At 50.7% G+C, this 15,210-nt stretch overlaps 4 protein-coding genes across 4 annotated transcripts; 2 read left to right on the forward strand and 2 right to left on the reverse strand.

Moving 5' to 3' along the window:
- Positions 1 to 415: 415 nt before the first annotated feature.
- CH63R_09840 (major facilitator superfamily transporter) lies at positions 416 to 2,352 on the forward strand (the record flags this gene model as incomplete). Its single annotated transcript, XM_018304814.1, has 7 exons — positions 416 to 583; positions 663 to 777; positions 835 to 893; positions 970 to 1,248; positions 1,321 to 1,377; positions 1,436 to 1,690; positions 1,765 to 2,352. 7 exons carry the CDS (start codon positions 416 to 418, stop codon positions 2,350 to 2,352), a joined length of 1,521 nt encoding a protein of 506 aa, XP_018154238.1.
- A 457-nt stretch (positions 2,353 to 2,809) lies between these two features.
- CH63R_09841 (uncharacterized protein) lies at positions 2,810 to 3,524 on the reverse strand (the record flags this gene model as incomplete). The annotated part of the gene is made up of 3 exons (XM_018304815.1): positions 2,810 to 2,978; positions 3,056 to 3,183; positions 3,306 to 3,524. 3 exons carry the CDS (start codon positions 3,522 to 3,524, stop codon positions 2,810 to 2,812), a joined length of 516 nt encoding a protein of 171 aa, XP_018154239.1.
- Positions 3,525 to 10,928: 7,404 nt separating this feature from the next.
- Positions 10,929 to 11,341, forward strand: CH63R_09842 (uncharacterized protein; the record flags this gene model as incomplete). The annotated part of the gene is made up of 2 exons (XM_018304816.1): positions 10,929 to 10,942; positions 11,095 to 11,341. 2 exons carry the CDS (start codon positions 10,929 to 10,931, stop codon positions 11,339 to 11,341), a joined length of 261 nt encoding a protein of 86 aa, XP_018154240.1.
- Positions 11,342 to 12,715: 1,374 nt separating this feature from the next.
- CH63R_09843 (High-affinity methionine permease) lies at positions 12,716 to 14,946 on the reverse strand (the record flags this gene model as incomplete). The annotated part of the gene is made up of 8 exons (XM_018304817.1): positions 12,716 to 12,956; positions 13,029 to 13,281; positions 13,334 to 13,470; positions 13,533 to 13,707; positions 13,779 to 13,872; positions 13,930 to 14,186; positions 14,246 to 14,635; positions 14,688 to 14,946. The coding sequence occupies 8 exons, from the start codon at positions 14,944 to 14,946 to the stop codon at positions 12,716 to 12,718; spliced, it is 1,806 nt and encodes a 601-aa protein (XP_018154241.1).
- Positions 14,947 to 15,210: the final 264 nt, after the last annotated feature.

A 15,210-nucleotide genomic window follows, 5' to 3' on the forward strand; every position in this document is an offset into this window, starting at 1 on the left:
GCTGTACTAGTAAGCGATGCACGGGGAACTGACAAGAGCTATCATGATCGAGGGCTAACCGAGGAGACCACCCGAACGAGTCCAACCCACTCTGGCAATCCATTCGCCAATCTCATTTTATCGCCCGCGAGGCCTTTTTTACTCCGACAGTTTGGTCCGGGGTCCTTGGGTTTGGGGGCTGCATTGAAAAGCTGTGCGCGTGGCCATCAAAACAGACTTTCACTCCAAGACACACAACACCGACCTCAAACTCGACTTCAGGTGATATACACGACCTTTCTTCGTTGCCGAGAGAAGCAGAGAACCCTCTGTGCGGTGCAGCGACAGTGGATTTCGATATACAAACAACAATCGGAACTAAACTCTCATAAAAAATAAAATAAAAAACCAAGACACGAACGAACCGCGGCTCACGATGAGCGCGACGACCGACCTCCCTCCCGAGAAGGCGCTGGAGACCCCCGTGAACGATGCGAGCGGCGCGGACAGTCCTTCCGAGGTCGAGAACGGGGACGAAGGCGTCAACACGAAGGCGCTGCTGCGGAAGCTCGATGCCAAGCTACTCCCGGCCGTCGGCATTCTGGTGAGACTGCGAGACGTCCAAACGCCTTCTAAAGACCCAACTAACGATGAACCAAACAAGTATTTGCTATCTTTCCTAGACAGATCGAACGGTGAATAGTCGAGCGGATCCCAGGTGGCCCGACGGAGACGATTCTAACGTGGTCACAGTCGGCAATGCGCGAATCGAAGGCCTCACCGAAGACCTGCACATGTGTTAGTTGGGGACGAGTGCGATATCTGGTGTCCGTGCTTACTGACGAAAAAGAATAGCCGGTAACCAGTACCTCACTGGTCTGACGCTGTACTTCATCGGTTATGTGCTCTTTGAAGTAAGATCAAACAGCATCTCCCCCCCCCCCCCCCCCCCCCCCACCACGGGAATGCAATGCTCACCCGCCGTCACAGATCCCTTGCAACATCATCCTCAAGAGGACCACGCCGCGGTTCTGGCTGCCGACCCTGACGGTCGCCTGGGGCATCGTCGCCACGCTCATGGGCATCGTCACGAACATGGCCGGCTTCTTCGTCGCGCGCTTCTTCCTCGGCGTCACCGAGAGCGGCCTCTTCCCCGGCGTCGTGTACTACTTCTCCATGTGGTACAAGCGCCGCGAGAGGCAGTACCGCATCTCCCTCTTCTTCAGCGCCGCCTCTCTCGCCGGAGCTTTCGGAGGTATCTTGGCATGGGTACGCCACCCCTCAAGAAGCACCCCCCTCCCCCTCCTTCGTGGAGCGGAACACCTTTGCTAACTCAGCCAGGGTATCGGTCACATGCGAGTCGTTTGGGACAATGGTTGGCGTTGGATCTTTATACTGGTAATTAACCCCTTTCTGTCGATCCGTACCCAAGGTAATAGTTGCTGACAGCTAGCAGGAAGGCATTGCGACGGTCGTCATCGCCATCGGCGCGTATTGGTTCATCCAGAACTACCCCGACACCGCAAAGTTCGTGTCCGACAAGGAGCGCCGCTTCATCCGCGCCAGGCTCGCCGCCGACAGCGATGCGACGCACAACGAAAAGTTCACGTGGGGCAACGTGATGGACGCCATCAAGGACCCGAAGTGCTGGCTGTACGGCCTCGGCTTCCACACCATGAGCCTGCCGCTGTACACCTTCTCACTCTTCATTGTAAGTGACCAGCCGAGACGAAGGGGCGTCGCCCCTTTTTTTGACGCGTGAACGGGAACCCTGACCGCCCACAGCCGACGATCATTAGAAATCTCGGCTACACCGCCGCCGTGGCCCAGCTCCTGACCATCCCGCCCTATGCCGTCGCCTTCGTCACGACCCTGACAGTCGCCATCTACTCCGAGCGGACCGGCCGCCGCGCCTTCTTCATCATGGGATCGTCCGCCTTTGCCGCCATCGGCTATATTATCCTCCTCGCCAACGGCGACCCGACCGGGAAGCCCGGCGTCTCCTACCTTGGGACTTTCTTCGCCGCCGCCGGCATCTACCCGTCCACCGCCCTCGTCCTCTCGTGGCCCGCCATTAACGTCTCTGGCCAGACGAAACGTGCCGTCGGAAACGCCATGCAGATCACCATTGGCAACTTGGGCGCTGTCCTCGGCACGCAGCTGTACCGTGCCAACGACGGGCCGAGATACTTCGTGGGCCATTCGTTTGCGTTGGGATACCTCATTGCCAACATTGTGGTCTGCGGCATCTTGTACATCGTACTCAAGCGGGAGAACACGAGAAGGGAGGCCATCGCTCCGGAGGTTCAGGCCATCGGCGACTTGGAGGACTGGCCCGGAGACAAGGATCCCAGGTGGAGGTTCCAATACTAGAGATGAGGCAGCTTCATCATGTGTCTGGGGGGGAGTTCGAGACTGGGCAACATTCCTCAGCATGTTAGAGCGGTAAATATGCTGATGTCGGTGGTGGACTATGCAGGCGGCAACTTCTTGACCATTGAAGTGCGTTCATACTGTTAGAAACTAGTGGACCAGAGCGGCTTAATGCTAAGTAGAATTGGACATTTCTGTGACAGACACTTGACACATGGCAAGCTTGGAGGTTCATTTTCAAGCACATGGATCTGAAGGCTGCTTTTAGCCACTGAACAACCACGGCCGTGGCTCACCATAACTTTTGTTGACGACAGCGGATATGCGATCAAACAAGATTTTGCATGAACCTGCGGGCAAAAGAGCCGATGGCGCGGCCACCCATCGACCCTATGTAGTAGATGTATCGACAGATAACACACACTAGACAGCTGTTGTTGAAACTCAAAGGCCTCCCCTAGTAGTCTGGCACCGGAACAGACTTCGAATCGTCCCAACAGCTCAGGAAGTTGCGCTGCATCACGCGGCAAAAATATCTCTCCGGCTCGTCCTGCGGGTCGTATGCATCGATGGGCTTCCAGTACGGACGGGGGAAGCACTCGCTGCCGACATAGTTGGGTTTGGCTCTTCCAGAGAAAAGTCAGATTCGTCTTCAAGAGGTTCATCCCGCGGCGCCATAAGAAGAGGGCATCCATCCACTCACTTGTATCTCCAGTTCCAGTAGGTGGTCACGCCGCCTCGGCCCTCTTTGCACATCAGCTGCTTTGCCATCCCGCTCATGCACTCCCTGGTTGAGATGTCGCGTTTTATGTCAGCGCCAATCATCTGGAGCTTTGGTTAGCGATCAGATATTGTAGGAATGACCGTCTGGCTTCACTCTGAACGTTGAAGGCAGACATGGAAAAAATGCTTAGGGAAGGCAAAGTAACTGTCAGACAGAGACGATACAGTACCTTGAGTTCGAGTCCCCAGGATACTTGGTATTTGTCCGTTGCGCAAAATCGCTTGACTTGCAACCTGTCATAGGTCCCGTTCAACTGGTTGCAGACATCCACGATATCCAGGACGTCCTGGTTCTTGTGGAAGGATCCTCTCCGTCCTTCCGAGAAGCAAAACCCCGCCGCAAAGGAGGCATGGAAGAGGGCGACGAGGAAGAGAAGAATGGAGCGCATTCTGTTGGACGTAGACTAGGAGAGGTGTGTGAATGCGCTGTAACGCTGGACGAGGTTGTTCGAGACTCGAGATAACTCTGGACAGCGGTTGGGCTCGTTCATCGCGGGTAGACAAGCCATCTTAACGCTGGCCGAGGGTCCGCTGTCACCTGCCAATGAGGACAGATTCAACACTGTGTTACCTTGCGCAGGATTCTTTGTCAAGCCAACAAAGTGTTGTATTCCATCATCCCTATGCTTATGAGGCATTCAGAGCGTGGCGGAACTTCAGGCAAGGTATGACACGTGTTGAAGCCCTATCAAGGCGTGAACGTCTTGGTTTCAATCAACCGCAATACTGGAGAACGATTATAAAGCAGTTTCCCATTCCATAATACCTGCAAGGAGACAAGCCTCAAGAATTGAAACATTGGGGGGTGCTTTACACGAACTTTCGCGGTTTGCCATAATGCCGGCCTCTGCCTGCTTGACAACAAAGAACATCCCCTGGAAGAATAGTCATCATTCAACCGATGAGCCAAAGATAGATCTCGAGAAAGAAACTAGGATTTGGTTTTATCACTCACTATTCTTTTCGCACCACCCAAATAAATGGGCCTCGTCTGACTTGGGTGCCATCTCATGTCCTAGCCATCGCCCAAAACGTATTGAGGATTGCTGGTGTTCCTGCGGAAGTTTTCCCACCATTGAAGCAGACTTACACGGCGTAATCAATCCACAATAGATAACTGCGTCCTGAAAAGCTCATTCTCACCAATAAAAAGACTGACATCATCTTTTCGTCTTCGTGTCCATTCTCTCTACTCCAGCGTCAACATGTACATCGGCATTAACCTTGACACCCCTACCTACTCAGGGGTCATTGGTCCCTGGTCAAACAAGGCTCAGCTATCCGCACCTTGCGCCACACAACAGCACGTACACAGCTTCTAGGTTAAATATGTCTTTCAAGCGAATGCAGAGCGAATATCCCTGCAGAGACCTTGTTCAGATGCCGCTGATTAGAATGGAAGAGTATATCAACGTTTGCGTAGCGCTCAGCGTTTATGTGAAAAATGTGAATTGGCACTAGAAAATATGCCTACTTTTACTCATCTTTTGCGTTACCTTACTTTTACTATTCATTCATTACTTTACTCTTCTATTATTATTATGCGCGCATTTACTAACTTGTTCCTACTCTATCTACTACTTTGTCTCTTTACGTTGCTCTCGTGTTATAAGAGCTGCTACAGCCTATCGCCCCTATCAGATCCGGAACAGCTGCCAGGAGGGCTGTGCCACCTGTTCCTCTTGAATTAGAGGGCATAACGCACACAAAGGGCGCCACGAAGGGCGTCGGAGATAGGAGTCATCGGCCAGCCCGTTCGGCGGGCCCGTTCGGCCGCTTGGCGGCAATGAAGGGACTGCTGCGAGTGGGCTTCGTGGTGGCCTTAGGCACCTTGAAAGATGGTTGCTAAGGGCCTCGCTCGGGCAATGTTGGAAACATTGATGGGATGGATCTAGCCGCCACCCAAAAGTGGGTTTTTCCATGTTGGGGAACATGGCCAAAGGGGACAAGGAAGGATTTTCCCAGTTAAACACACACACCCTAATACACGCATAATTGACTCGTCATACTTTACACATAAGTGCTGCTGCAGCCTGCGAGAATAGTTACACACACAATACACTCAATATACGCACAATTGACCCATCACGGTTACACTTGCCAATCTGACAGTTCCAATAGGTCTTTCAATTTCGGCCAGTCCGGCTAGGCTAAGCTAAGCTCGGGCGTAGGTGTAGGGTCAAAGATTGGTGTTTAGGGTTCTGCGAAGATTGACTTAAGGACATGATAAAAACCTTACTAGGGTTCCTGATCACGAGTTCGAAAACCCCAATGGGGGACCCCGGTTCTACACCTAGCACCACCGTAAAAGCTCATCATAAAGAGCATCCACCCCCTATATCAAGTTGCTTAAGCAGGGTATTTTTAAGTTACACTAGATAGAATGTTAATCTATTAAGAATAAGAGGGCTAATAGCTCCCTTGCATATAAGATTTCAATTGGATTCTCTTATGCTGAGCTTTTTCAGCAAGTACAGTAGGTAAGTCGGTAGAGCTGAGCTTGACGCAAAAGTATATATTCTTCTAAAAATCTCTCCAGGCTTGACTGACGTTAAAACTTGTTGCAAGTTGTGTTCTATTCTACAACTTTAGAACCTTTATTCTTAGTGTTATCTCCAACATGCATTCTACAAATCTACTCTTTCTCTTTTGGTCGCTATTATGCTGCACATTTGCCGCTTCTGAAAAGGGTCTTCGTTATGACAAAGATATTTATACTGTTGAAAAGGATGGAGACGTTTACTCCGTGTACACACCTTATTACACGCCACCCCTTCAGCGCGCACCAGTTACAAAGTTAAGATTCCCAGAAAACGATCACGACCTGATAACTGTTGTTGCGGCTTTTAACGGCAGAGAAACCCCACACGCCGATGGTAGTCCAAGGCTACATCTATCTGATGTAGTTCAAGCTGTGGCAAGCAGCAGGCATGCAAATAGGCCGCTTACATCAATCAACTGGATGAGTGGTACACAGGTTATAAACGAAGAGACGATTGCGATTCTTGATAGGTACTTCGACGAGTGGCGAAAACTTAACCGAAATGCCAAGATTCCAGACAAATTCACTTTTACCCCGTCTAGTTCGCTTTGGCCATCCTTGGAAAGCACGTCATTCTTTAAAGCCGTTAAGTGGACTTTCGCTGGAACCGGGAGGACTATAGGATCTATACACGTTAGTCCAAGGAAAGGGTCCAAGAACCCGTTTCGGGGGCGGTTCCATGGGGCAACGGTGTCGTGTCACCTAGAATGATTTGTGTTGATTTGGAGGGTATAACGCACATGAAGGGCGCCACGGAGGGCATCGGAGATAGGACACGTTAGAGAAGTGCCTGGCTGCAAGGCTGCGTCGATCTAAGGTTGAATTCTCTTCAAGCAATGAAGAATTTTCAAAAGATCTCGATGAGTGTTGAGCGCTGAACAATTCTCTCCCATAAAATCAGGGGCAAATGATGGAGTACAAAGGCTGTAGAAGTGGAAGAATGACTCCAGTCTATCTAATCGCTTCTATAGGCATGCCGTAGAAACACAACGCTAGCTATAACTACAGACATAACACGCTTGCCATTGCCATAATAATTGGGCCAGTTCTTGCTTCTCAGCATCTAATATCGAAACAGCAAGCAGAAAAGTAACAATTTCAGGGGTCATCTTGAATATTCCAAGTGGGGTAATATGGATGTGTACGAGCATCAAGCAGGGTGAATGTTGGAAGATAACATATACGCCCTCTCGGGCCAGCAGTGCCCGCCGCGAGCCACGTCAGTTCAACATGCGGCCGCTTGAAGCTGCAGGTTATGCCGTACTACCTTTAGGCGATTCTTTCGTAGCCTGATTGGCTACGGTTGGCTGTGAGGTGAGCTGGTTTGCAGGAAGCGCTAGAAAGCCTTGCGGTTTGCCTCAGCAAGACTTGCTTCGCTGCGTTGTTGTGCTGTGCCGTCCTCGTCCTCAATACCCCGCATGAAGTCAAAGCAGTGAACCTGGAGAGAGGTTTCGCCCACCGATTTTGATACAATTGCCTTCTTCCCAGATTCTTGCGTGACTTCCGAAGCCACTATTGCACGTCATGTCAGGAGCCCGCGGCAACTCTTCTGATCGCGGCCTTGGCGACGAAAGCAACGGACCACAATCTGATGAGTCGTCCAAGTCACCTGCACCGTGCCTGAAAATGGCAACCGAAGTTCGAGTCGAGTGTTTAATCGCCGGCGCGAGGTTTACGGCCACGCTATTGGAGACGACGTGTTTGGCGACATCTATGTCATATCTATGACGGATATCTTCAAAGATATTGGTCGCTGTCTGAGGGATAGATCGGTTAAGATGCCATCCCGCGTTGACATCTTATTCGTTCGCTGTCGAGGCGCTTCGGTTATACGTGGTGAAGCTCAACAAAGATACGAAACGACAACGACCTCAGACAAATTGGCTAGGATTCCCCCGGCGGACTCTGGATACAGCAGCAGACAAATGTCTCCCGCCGGGGCAATTTAGAGAAGCAGGCCAAGCCGAGTTCAGCTGCACGAAACCCCCTCAGAACCCACCAGCCCACCTTCGCTGTCTCAAGCCTAAAATGCTGCAATGAATACAGGTTACTTTAGTCTTGTTCTTTACGCAATTGACCGTTTTACAACTGCGACACCTCCTCTTCATTTGGTTTTAGATGCGTATCCAATAAGAGAAAAACCTTCCCAACTTTCGACAAGACCAGCGCGAGTCTGACTCCCAACGCCTAGGACATTTTTAAGTTGAAAAGCTTGGGGCACTCTCTATCACACCTTTCTCCTCATCAAGATGTTGTCGGCCAATAAACGACTTTCTCTTTGCTTGAGAAAAGTTCGAAACAAAACGCGTCACTAAACATCCTGAGTTGATGTAAACAAGCCTTGGAGGGAAATTTTGGCTTCGAAGTTCCTAGAATAAAGCGTCTACTTCTATTATGTAACGCCCTCGGACGCCCTCTCCTAGTTTCATCCACGGAATATTTCAACAGTCATCGGGTAACACGCGTCGGGAATGCCAATTGGTGGCAAATACTCTCTGTTCCGCCCCTTCTCAGGGAAAATCCGTGGCACTACTAAGTAAGTCGATTGAGTTGATATTGGAGCAGGCTGTAAATGAAGTACATGAACTATTGAGTGTTCTCCAAAGGGCCGGAACCATATCTGACGGACCAACTCTAGCTCTACAAATCAAAGCACTCTGCCTGCTTCCACTTCATTCACCATGTGAATCTAGCCCTAAGAGCTTTTCTGCGCTTCTTAGATATCAACTCAACCCGTTGTACAGGAGAACTGGAATCCCGAGAAACGGAATCAGATGCTGACATATTCTTGCGCACCCGCCGATGCGGTCACATTGTACTTTACACAGCTCTCCAGCGACGAGACAAGTTAATTTGAGACAACTTTGTCTGTATTGTTTACTTCTCCCTCGTCTTGTCGTAGGTGTCAATCTGCTGGAGCACACCAGAAGAGATAACGCCCCTTGGTTCCAGGTATCCGAGTGCTCTGAGAATGAGGCGGTCTGGTACTGTGTTTCTGTCGTTCAACAACTTGGAGAGTTGGGGATTTTGTGCAGGCTTTGAGGTCCTGTGGGTTGCATTTTGTTAGCTGGGTGATTCTTACGGGAAAAGAACAGGAAAACAACGAGGTTCAATACCCTGCTTGGAGACTACCCTGAGGCTTCGAGGAATCCATGATTGTGCTGCTAGAGTAGTGTCTGATGGAGTGAAAGTGGTTTTGATTTGATTCGCCGATTCTTCGTTCACAGTACATGCCAGTAGAAAAGCCGGCCTCCATTGCAGTAGCCCTTAGTGACCAAACAGAGCATTTATGAGTAGAGAAATGACCGCTCCCCATCGCCATAGAAGCGAACCGAATGGTTCACAACCCAAATATTTGAATGGTAGTTCAAGTTTGAAAAATTGAGAGCTTTCAATCTGACATTGGATTGTTGTGTGGATCGCTTCTGGCTTATCAGCCATCTTTACGATGCGCTCACTTGAGCTGCTGTAAGAACACAAACCCAACTCAAATTTGACTGAGGCTCAAATGGATTCAGCGGAAAGTATTTCTATCCGCGCCCAAGTATTCCCGAGGAGTGATGCAGGAGCTTTCAAAAAAAATAAAAATCTTTTTCTTTTTTCAGGAGGTAGACAATAACACGTAGGTCTTCCGCAGTGCATCTTTTACAAGTTTCTAGCTCATTCTCAAATGACCATTACCAGTCCCTTTCGTTAGGTGTACCTCAATTGGCCCCCAAAACCAGCGATGTTCATTCTTAGTTAGTAGCTAGATGGAGATTGTCCCACTTTTGGCGACCTAGATCTATCTGTTGACTCCTAGTCTCCAATGATATCCAATCACGACGATTCATTCAAATTCATTCGAGTCGAACTTGAGCAGACCAATCAAAGCCTCAGCACTTGCGGCCTACCGCCTTGCCCAGGATCGTGGCGTTCTGTCAAGAAAGCTCTGTGGTCTCTAATAGGTCTCTTTCTGGACACCCCATCCATGGCTTCAGCCACGACTGCAGGTGATAGCCTATGATGTGAGATGCCTCTTGATAACCAAGCGCCGCATTCCTCTATCGGGCGAAGTTGAACTCATCCAAAATGAAACAAACCAATCACAGCGACAACGATTATGACATCAACTTTGAGCCGGGAGGATGCGGCTCTGCTATTTGCACTCTTGCACGCCCTTCTCTCTTTTCGTGTTCATTAAGTGGAACATAAGCACACTAAATTGGAACCAGCCATTCCCGATCCAAGCAGCCTCGTCCATCATAGTCCACACATCATGGCGGACAATAGTAAGGCGACCATGGTCTCACGCAAACACGACAGGCTTGAGGCATCACATATGCCATCCGAGCCTATATATCCTGAAGCCAAAACATACAGATCATCGATTTCCAGCACCCAGAAACGGCACTTCACCCAAACAGACGACAGCTGTTCCGTGGGAACTATGTCAAACTCTGACTCCAAATCCCATCTCACAATCTTTTCGAACCCTCCTCCTTTGGGCTCCATAATGGGTTCCCTGTCACCAACAACACCCTCACCGTCCCGACCTCCGAGCCCTGTACTAGCGGCCCGAGCCTCACATGCAGTGGAATTGGATCTTGCTGGCATTGGGGGACCGTTGCCGGTTCGATTCAAAAGACAACAAAGTCTTGATTTTCATCAATCTGAAGACCGAAGCAAAACCCCCCAACAAGATACCAGCCTAGGCGAGTGCAAATGCCCATCTCGTGACCCAGCGGTCGCCAACGATCTTTCAGACTCGGACCCAGAAGAAGAAGATGTCGACATCGATCTCGAGAACACTGCAAGCATTGCATTGTCTCTATGCTTTGGGGTTACTCTTGACCGCCTTCTCCGGCCGATCCGCGTCCTCGATGCTTTCTCTGGGTTTAAAGATCGGTGTGCTGAGATTCTTCAGGAGGATGAGAATTTCAGATTAATAGATTGGGATGACGACGGTTTTTCGTGCTTCGATGTGGAGGAAACCCCACCTGCACACGATGCTCACCCTCCCGACAAGACCTCGAACGGGGCTCAACGATCAACTCCGCCGACAAAGAAACGCTCACGAGGACCAGAGGACGAAGGTGATGAGTTTGACAGTTCGAATCTGGATCCGAATCAATGCCAAGTTTCCTACAAGCGAGGACCTTACAGGAAGAGACGCGATGCCAGTGATCTGAGTTGCCCTTTCAGAAAACGCAACCCGAGGAGATTCAACGTGCGAGATCATTTGGCATGTGCAAATGTATCCTTCAAGGACATGTCAAAGTTGAAGTGAGTAACAAATCCCTCATTATGTTGATGACGGTACGTCTTGCAGGCCTGGACTTGTACTGTTCGGGCTCTCATAAGTCCTTTGGATGCTGTAACTCAGAACTAACTTCAGGGCCTATCTCAAGGATTCATTTATGCACACATCATATCAGACCTTTCTGCCGTTGGTGTATGCAACCAACTGGCGATGGCCCCTCTCATTCCCCCCAAGAGTGTATCCGCTATAGCCAGACGGGCGCCGCTCTCCAATCTCGACCACGAGACCCCGAAGATGGCCTCGATACACAAACAGGAATCATCCTCATGAGCAGGGCACGCGGATCAAGGATCGAAGACTGGGCTTCCATGTGGCGATTACTGTTTCCAGGAGATGAGAACGTGCCATCTCCAGGTGAGTAGACTTTCCACCATGTGACCACAGGTCTGAGACGCGGCCAAACTGTTCTTCGTCAGAATTCGAGCCAGTGATTGAGCACCACGATATCGCTGATGATGGGTATAACTTCTGTGTTCACGATGTCACAGATGCGGTCATCAGCACTATCAGTGATCAATTTGGGCTTGTCCACCAACGACACTTCAGCTTGTCTGCTCGCCAGACAATAAAAACCGCTATCCATACCAAGTTGCAACCCCTCTTCAAAGGTTCACCGTACGCTGTCTTGAAGCAAGTGGAAGTTTCTGAAGAACCCTCGACGCTCACAGACCTAAATCAAACGATTCACAATATTCTAAATGCTTCAACAGCTCTTGATGACAGCGATACGCCGGGAGATAGCGATATGTCGCCAGATAAAATCACTCCGCCTGAATCCACATCTCCAGACCAGCCCTCGGGATCAGGAGATACTCTGGTCTGCGATCAAAGGCCCTCTGTGGCACGAGTCCCTCCCTTGTAATTCTTGGATCAGACCCTTCTAACCGTTCATTTAGGCTGCAAATTCGGCTCCAGTGACTCATGTAACAGAGCACACGGGTTGGCAACCTGGCTCTTCACAGTTTCAGGTGGAAGTAAGAATATCAACCCTGAAAATCATACTGAGAATCCCTAACGTTTCCAGCATCTTCCACGACCCAACTCTGCTTTTAGCGGATTGCCAACTGTTTTATTTGGCAATGACAACTTCCCCAGTCTCGCGAGGCTTCCTCAGCAGTCACAGTTCCCCAACTTTGCCGGCCATCCTGAAGTCCTGGGCGATTGGCCATCTCAATTTCCGGGCACATTTACAAGTACACCTGCGGACGACGAGGATTTATCTTTCATGTCTGTGTCCTGGATGGGCCAGCCAACTGGTTACGATCCGTGGTTTTGCTCTGCCCCGAACAATGAACATGAGTACTCCTTCGGTGGCCCTAGTCAGCCTCCCCGACAATAGGCCTGTAAAGCGGTACTTGTTGAAGGCTTGACTTGATCACGGTCATATTCCGGCCTGCCTTGTAGATCAGAACAAGCTTAGAGCCAAAAATCAGTCGGTAGGCTATTTGTGTTGATTAAGCGAGTGCCAGAGGAACAACGGAAGATGAGAATGTACTTCAATTACAGCATTTCCAAGGCCTTAAACAAACACTTTATTTTTCTCTCTATTTTGTGTTTGTAGACAGGTAATGAAGCGGATGTGTCCCTTTAAGCAGCAAACCTCACCGCCAGGCGTTACGCCAGACGAGCCAGGACTTCAACAAACCGCAATCGTAGTTGCTGTTCGCCTCTCTTGTTCCCAACCAAATCAGTTTCAATTTACTAGATGCAGCCTCTTGAGACCTTTCTGGTTGAGCCTAAGCATCAAGGCCCTTCTTCTCCTCTTCTGTAGCCTGTTCGCTTGGAGTCTGTTGCAAAGGCCGTCCAACATGGTCATGGGTCGCGTCCCACTCAGCCAGCTCCGCGATAGGCACCTTGATAAGCTTGTGACTCTGCGCGCCGTCTGCAAGCTCTAGTACTTGCTGACGGATCTCGTACCCCTTCAGCTTAGGAACCGCATAGATCCAGAGCCAGTAGTAGACTCCACATCCAAGCAGACTTCAAGGTCTCACGTTAGCCTTCTTTCTTCCACTGTTGATATGTAGAATCCTAAACGAGAGAATTACTCACATTCCGATGCCAGCGACAACATATGTCGCGTACCAGAAGCTGACATCGCCGGCAAACACGCCGCCGGCGGGAGGGTACCACGGCATGACGAGGAGGTAGACGTCTTTAACGATGTTGAAGACAATAATTACATCCCAGGCCTTGAAGATAGGTCGTGGCAGATTCAGGCGCTTGCGACGCCATCGGACGACGTATAGGCCGACAGTCATGACGAAGCCAAAAAATGCAGATGGGTAAACCTGCAAATCGGCAACTGGGTCACGGTTAGCCCAAGCTACGAAGGGAACAGCGGCATGAAGACTCACTAAAGTTGAAAGCGTCACCGGCGGGCGGCGCAACCACCATAACGACGGTCAATATCCATTTTACGAGATATGGACCCAAGGTTGTGCCGAATGGCCTAGTGGAGGCCCAGAATCTGGGGTACGGCAGAACTCCTTGTCTGTAGGGTTTCAATCAGTAATCGTTACGAGTGCCAAATTCCGATGTTCAGAGAGCTCTCACCTTCCACACTCGCGGAGCATACGAGACGATCCAATCAGCACAGTCAGGAGGTTGCCGAAGGAGCTCAGTGCAATCAAGAAGTTGAGACCTCTGACGGCCCGGCTGGAACCAAAGACGTTCTCGAAGAAAAGACTCGCGGCAATCTCCTTGGCCGCGGCGAGATCGGCTTTCGGGACTAGTATGTAGCGGTTAATATCTGAGACATGGGCCGCATGGCTGATGGAACGTCATTGGGCATCATCTTACCGGCAGCGAAGTAGGCAATGTTGGCCAAAATGTAAAGCACAGTGACAATCGCCAGTGCGATCCAACCGTTCTTCCTGATCTGCCGAACCGGATCCTAAAAGGACTTGTGAGCACAGCCGAGGTATGAGACAGGGCTTGTGTCCCGACCTACCTTCACTTCATTGACCACGTTGAAAGTGTTCTCGTATCCCGCGTACGAGAAGATGATTCTGTACAGGGCGTTCGTCAGGCCATAGGCCGTGGCAGTGCCTTCGAATGGGTTTTGGAAGTTGGCGCGCGGCTCGGGCACTTTGGTGTGCCCCCCGAGAACGACAAGACCTGTGATTGCGATGAAGACCAGAGTGATGAGCTTGACCACCCCGACTCCGTTTGAAAAGCGGTACGCGAACCGGTTGTTGAGTGCAACGACTAGAGTTGCAGTGTCAGCCACAACAAGGCTGTAATTGCGTTGGGAACAAAAGACTCACCCAGTGTGGCGACTGTGAAGCCGGCTACCGCGACGCCTTTCAACTGCCAGGGGCTGGGGGTTGTTCCGGCAGCTCTAAACAGATATTGTGACAAGACTTTCGAGTATCGGCAAGCGTTGATCTGGACCGTCGCTAGACCGAGCGTCTCACCGATGGCGTTGCCGCTACTAAACGATAGAGCAACGGACTGGAATGCAAAGGCAGTTGGGAACAGCCACTTGGGTCGAGGCCAGGCTTGCTCGAGATAGACGACCTCGGACCCGGATCTGTTGGGGAAGTATGATGCGAACTCGAGGTATACGGAAAAAGAGGCGATGGAGGTCAGGAAGCCTAGAGCCCAGTATATCATGCTGAGGCCTACGGAACCGGTGCCCTTGAGGATCGAGGAAGCTTGACAGAGCCCAGTCAGTTACGGAATAGGCAGGTTTCGGAGGCAGCTTACGAGTGGAGTACACTCCGGTGCCGATCATCTTGCTGATGTTGAGAAAGATGATTGTGATCGGACCGACGCTGTATCCCAGGGGAGAACTTGTCTCGACCGGTGCCCCCGTAGCTTCCTGGTAGGATAGACCAGAGTCATTGCCGGCTTTTTCGACGACATAATGGAGGCTTCCGTCCGTCACGTCGGACTCGTGGCCCGAGTTGTCTTCATGGTTAGCCTCCGGAGTTCGACGGCTGAAGGGCCGCCTCAGGAACGACATCGTGGGACCTCGGTTCGGAACCAGCTTGGACTGAAAGACTGAATAAAACCGATAGGCAGAACCTGGATGATGCTATCAAGAGAGGAGATATTCTGAAACCTGCTTGGACTCTCTAGAGAGATCGGTGAAGATAAGATGGGACGACCGGAACCTATAAACAAGCTCATGACATCCTGTGGGGTCCCCATTCCGTACTCGAGCCCGCCTCACGGACCCCCATCACCACATGCGTTGTCAGCCCGGGGTCGACTTTCAGCTAATGGT

Source organism: Colletotrichum higginsianum (assembly GCF_001672515.1).
Source record: "Colletotrichum higginsianum IMI 349063 chromosome 7 map unlocalized unitig_7, whole genome shotgun sequence".
In the NCBI taxonomy this organism is placed as follows: Eukaryota; Fungi; Ascomycota; class Sordariomycetes; order Glomerellales; family Glomerellaceae; genus Colletotrichum; species Colletotrichum higginsianum.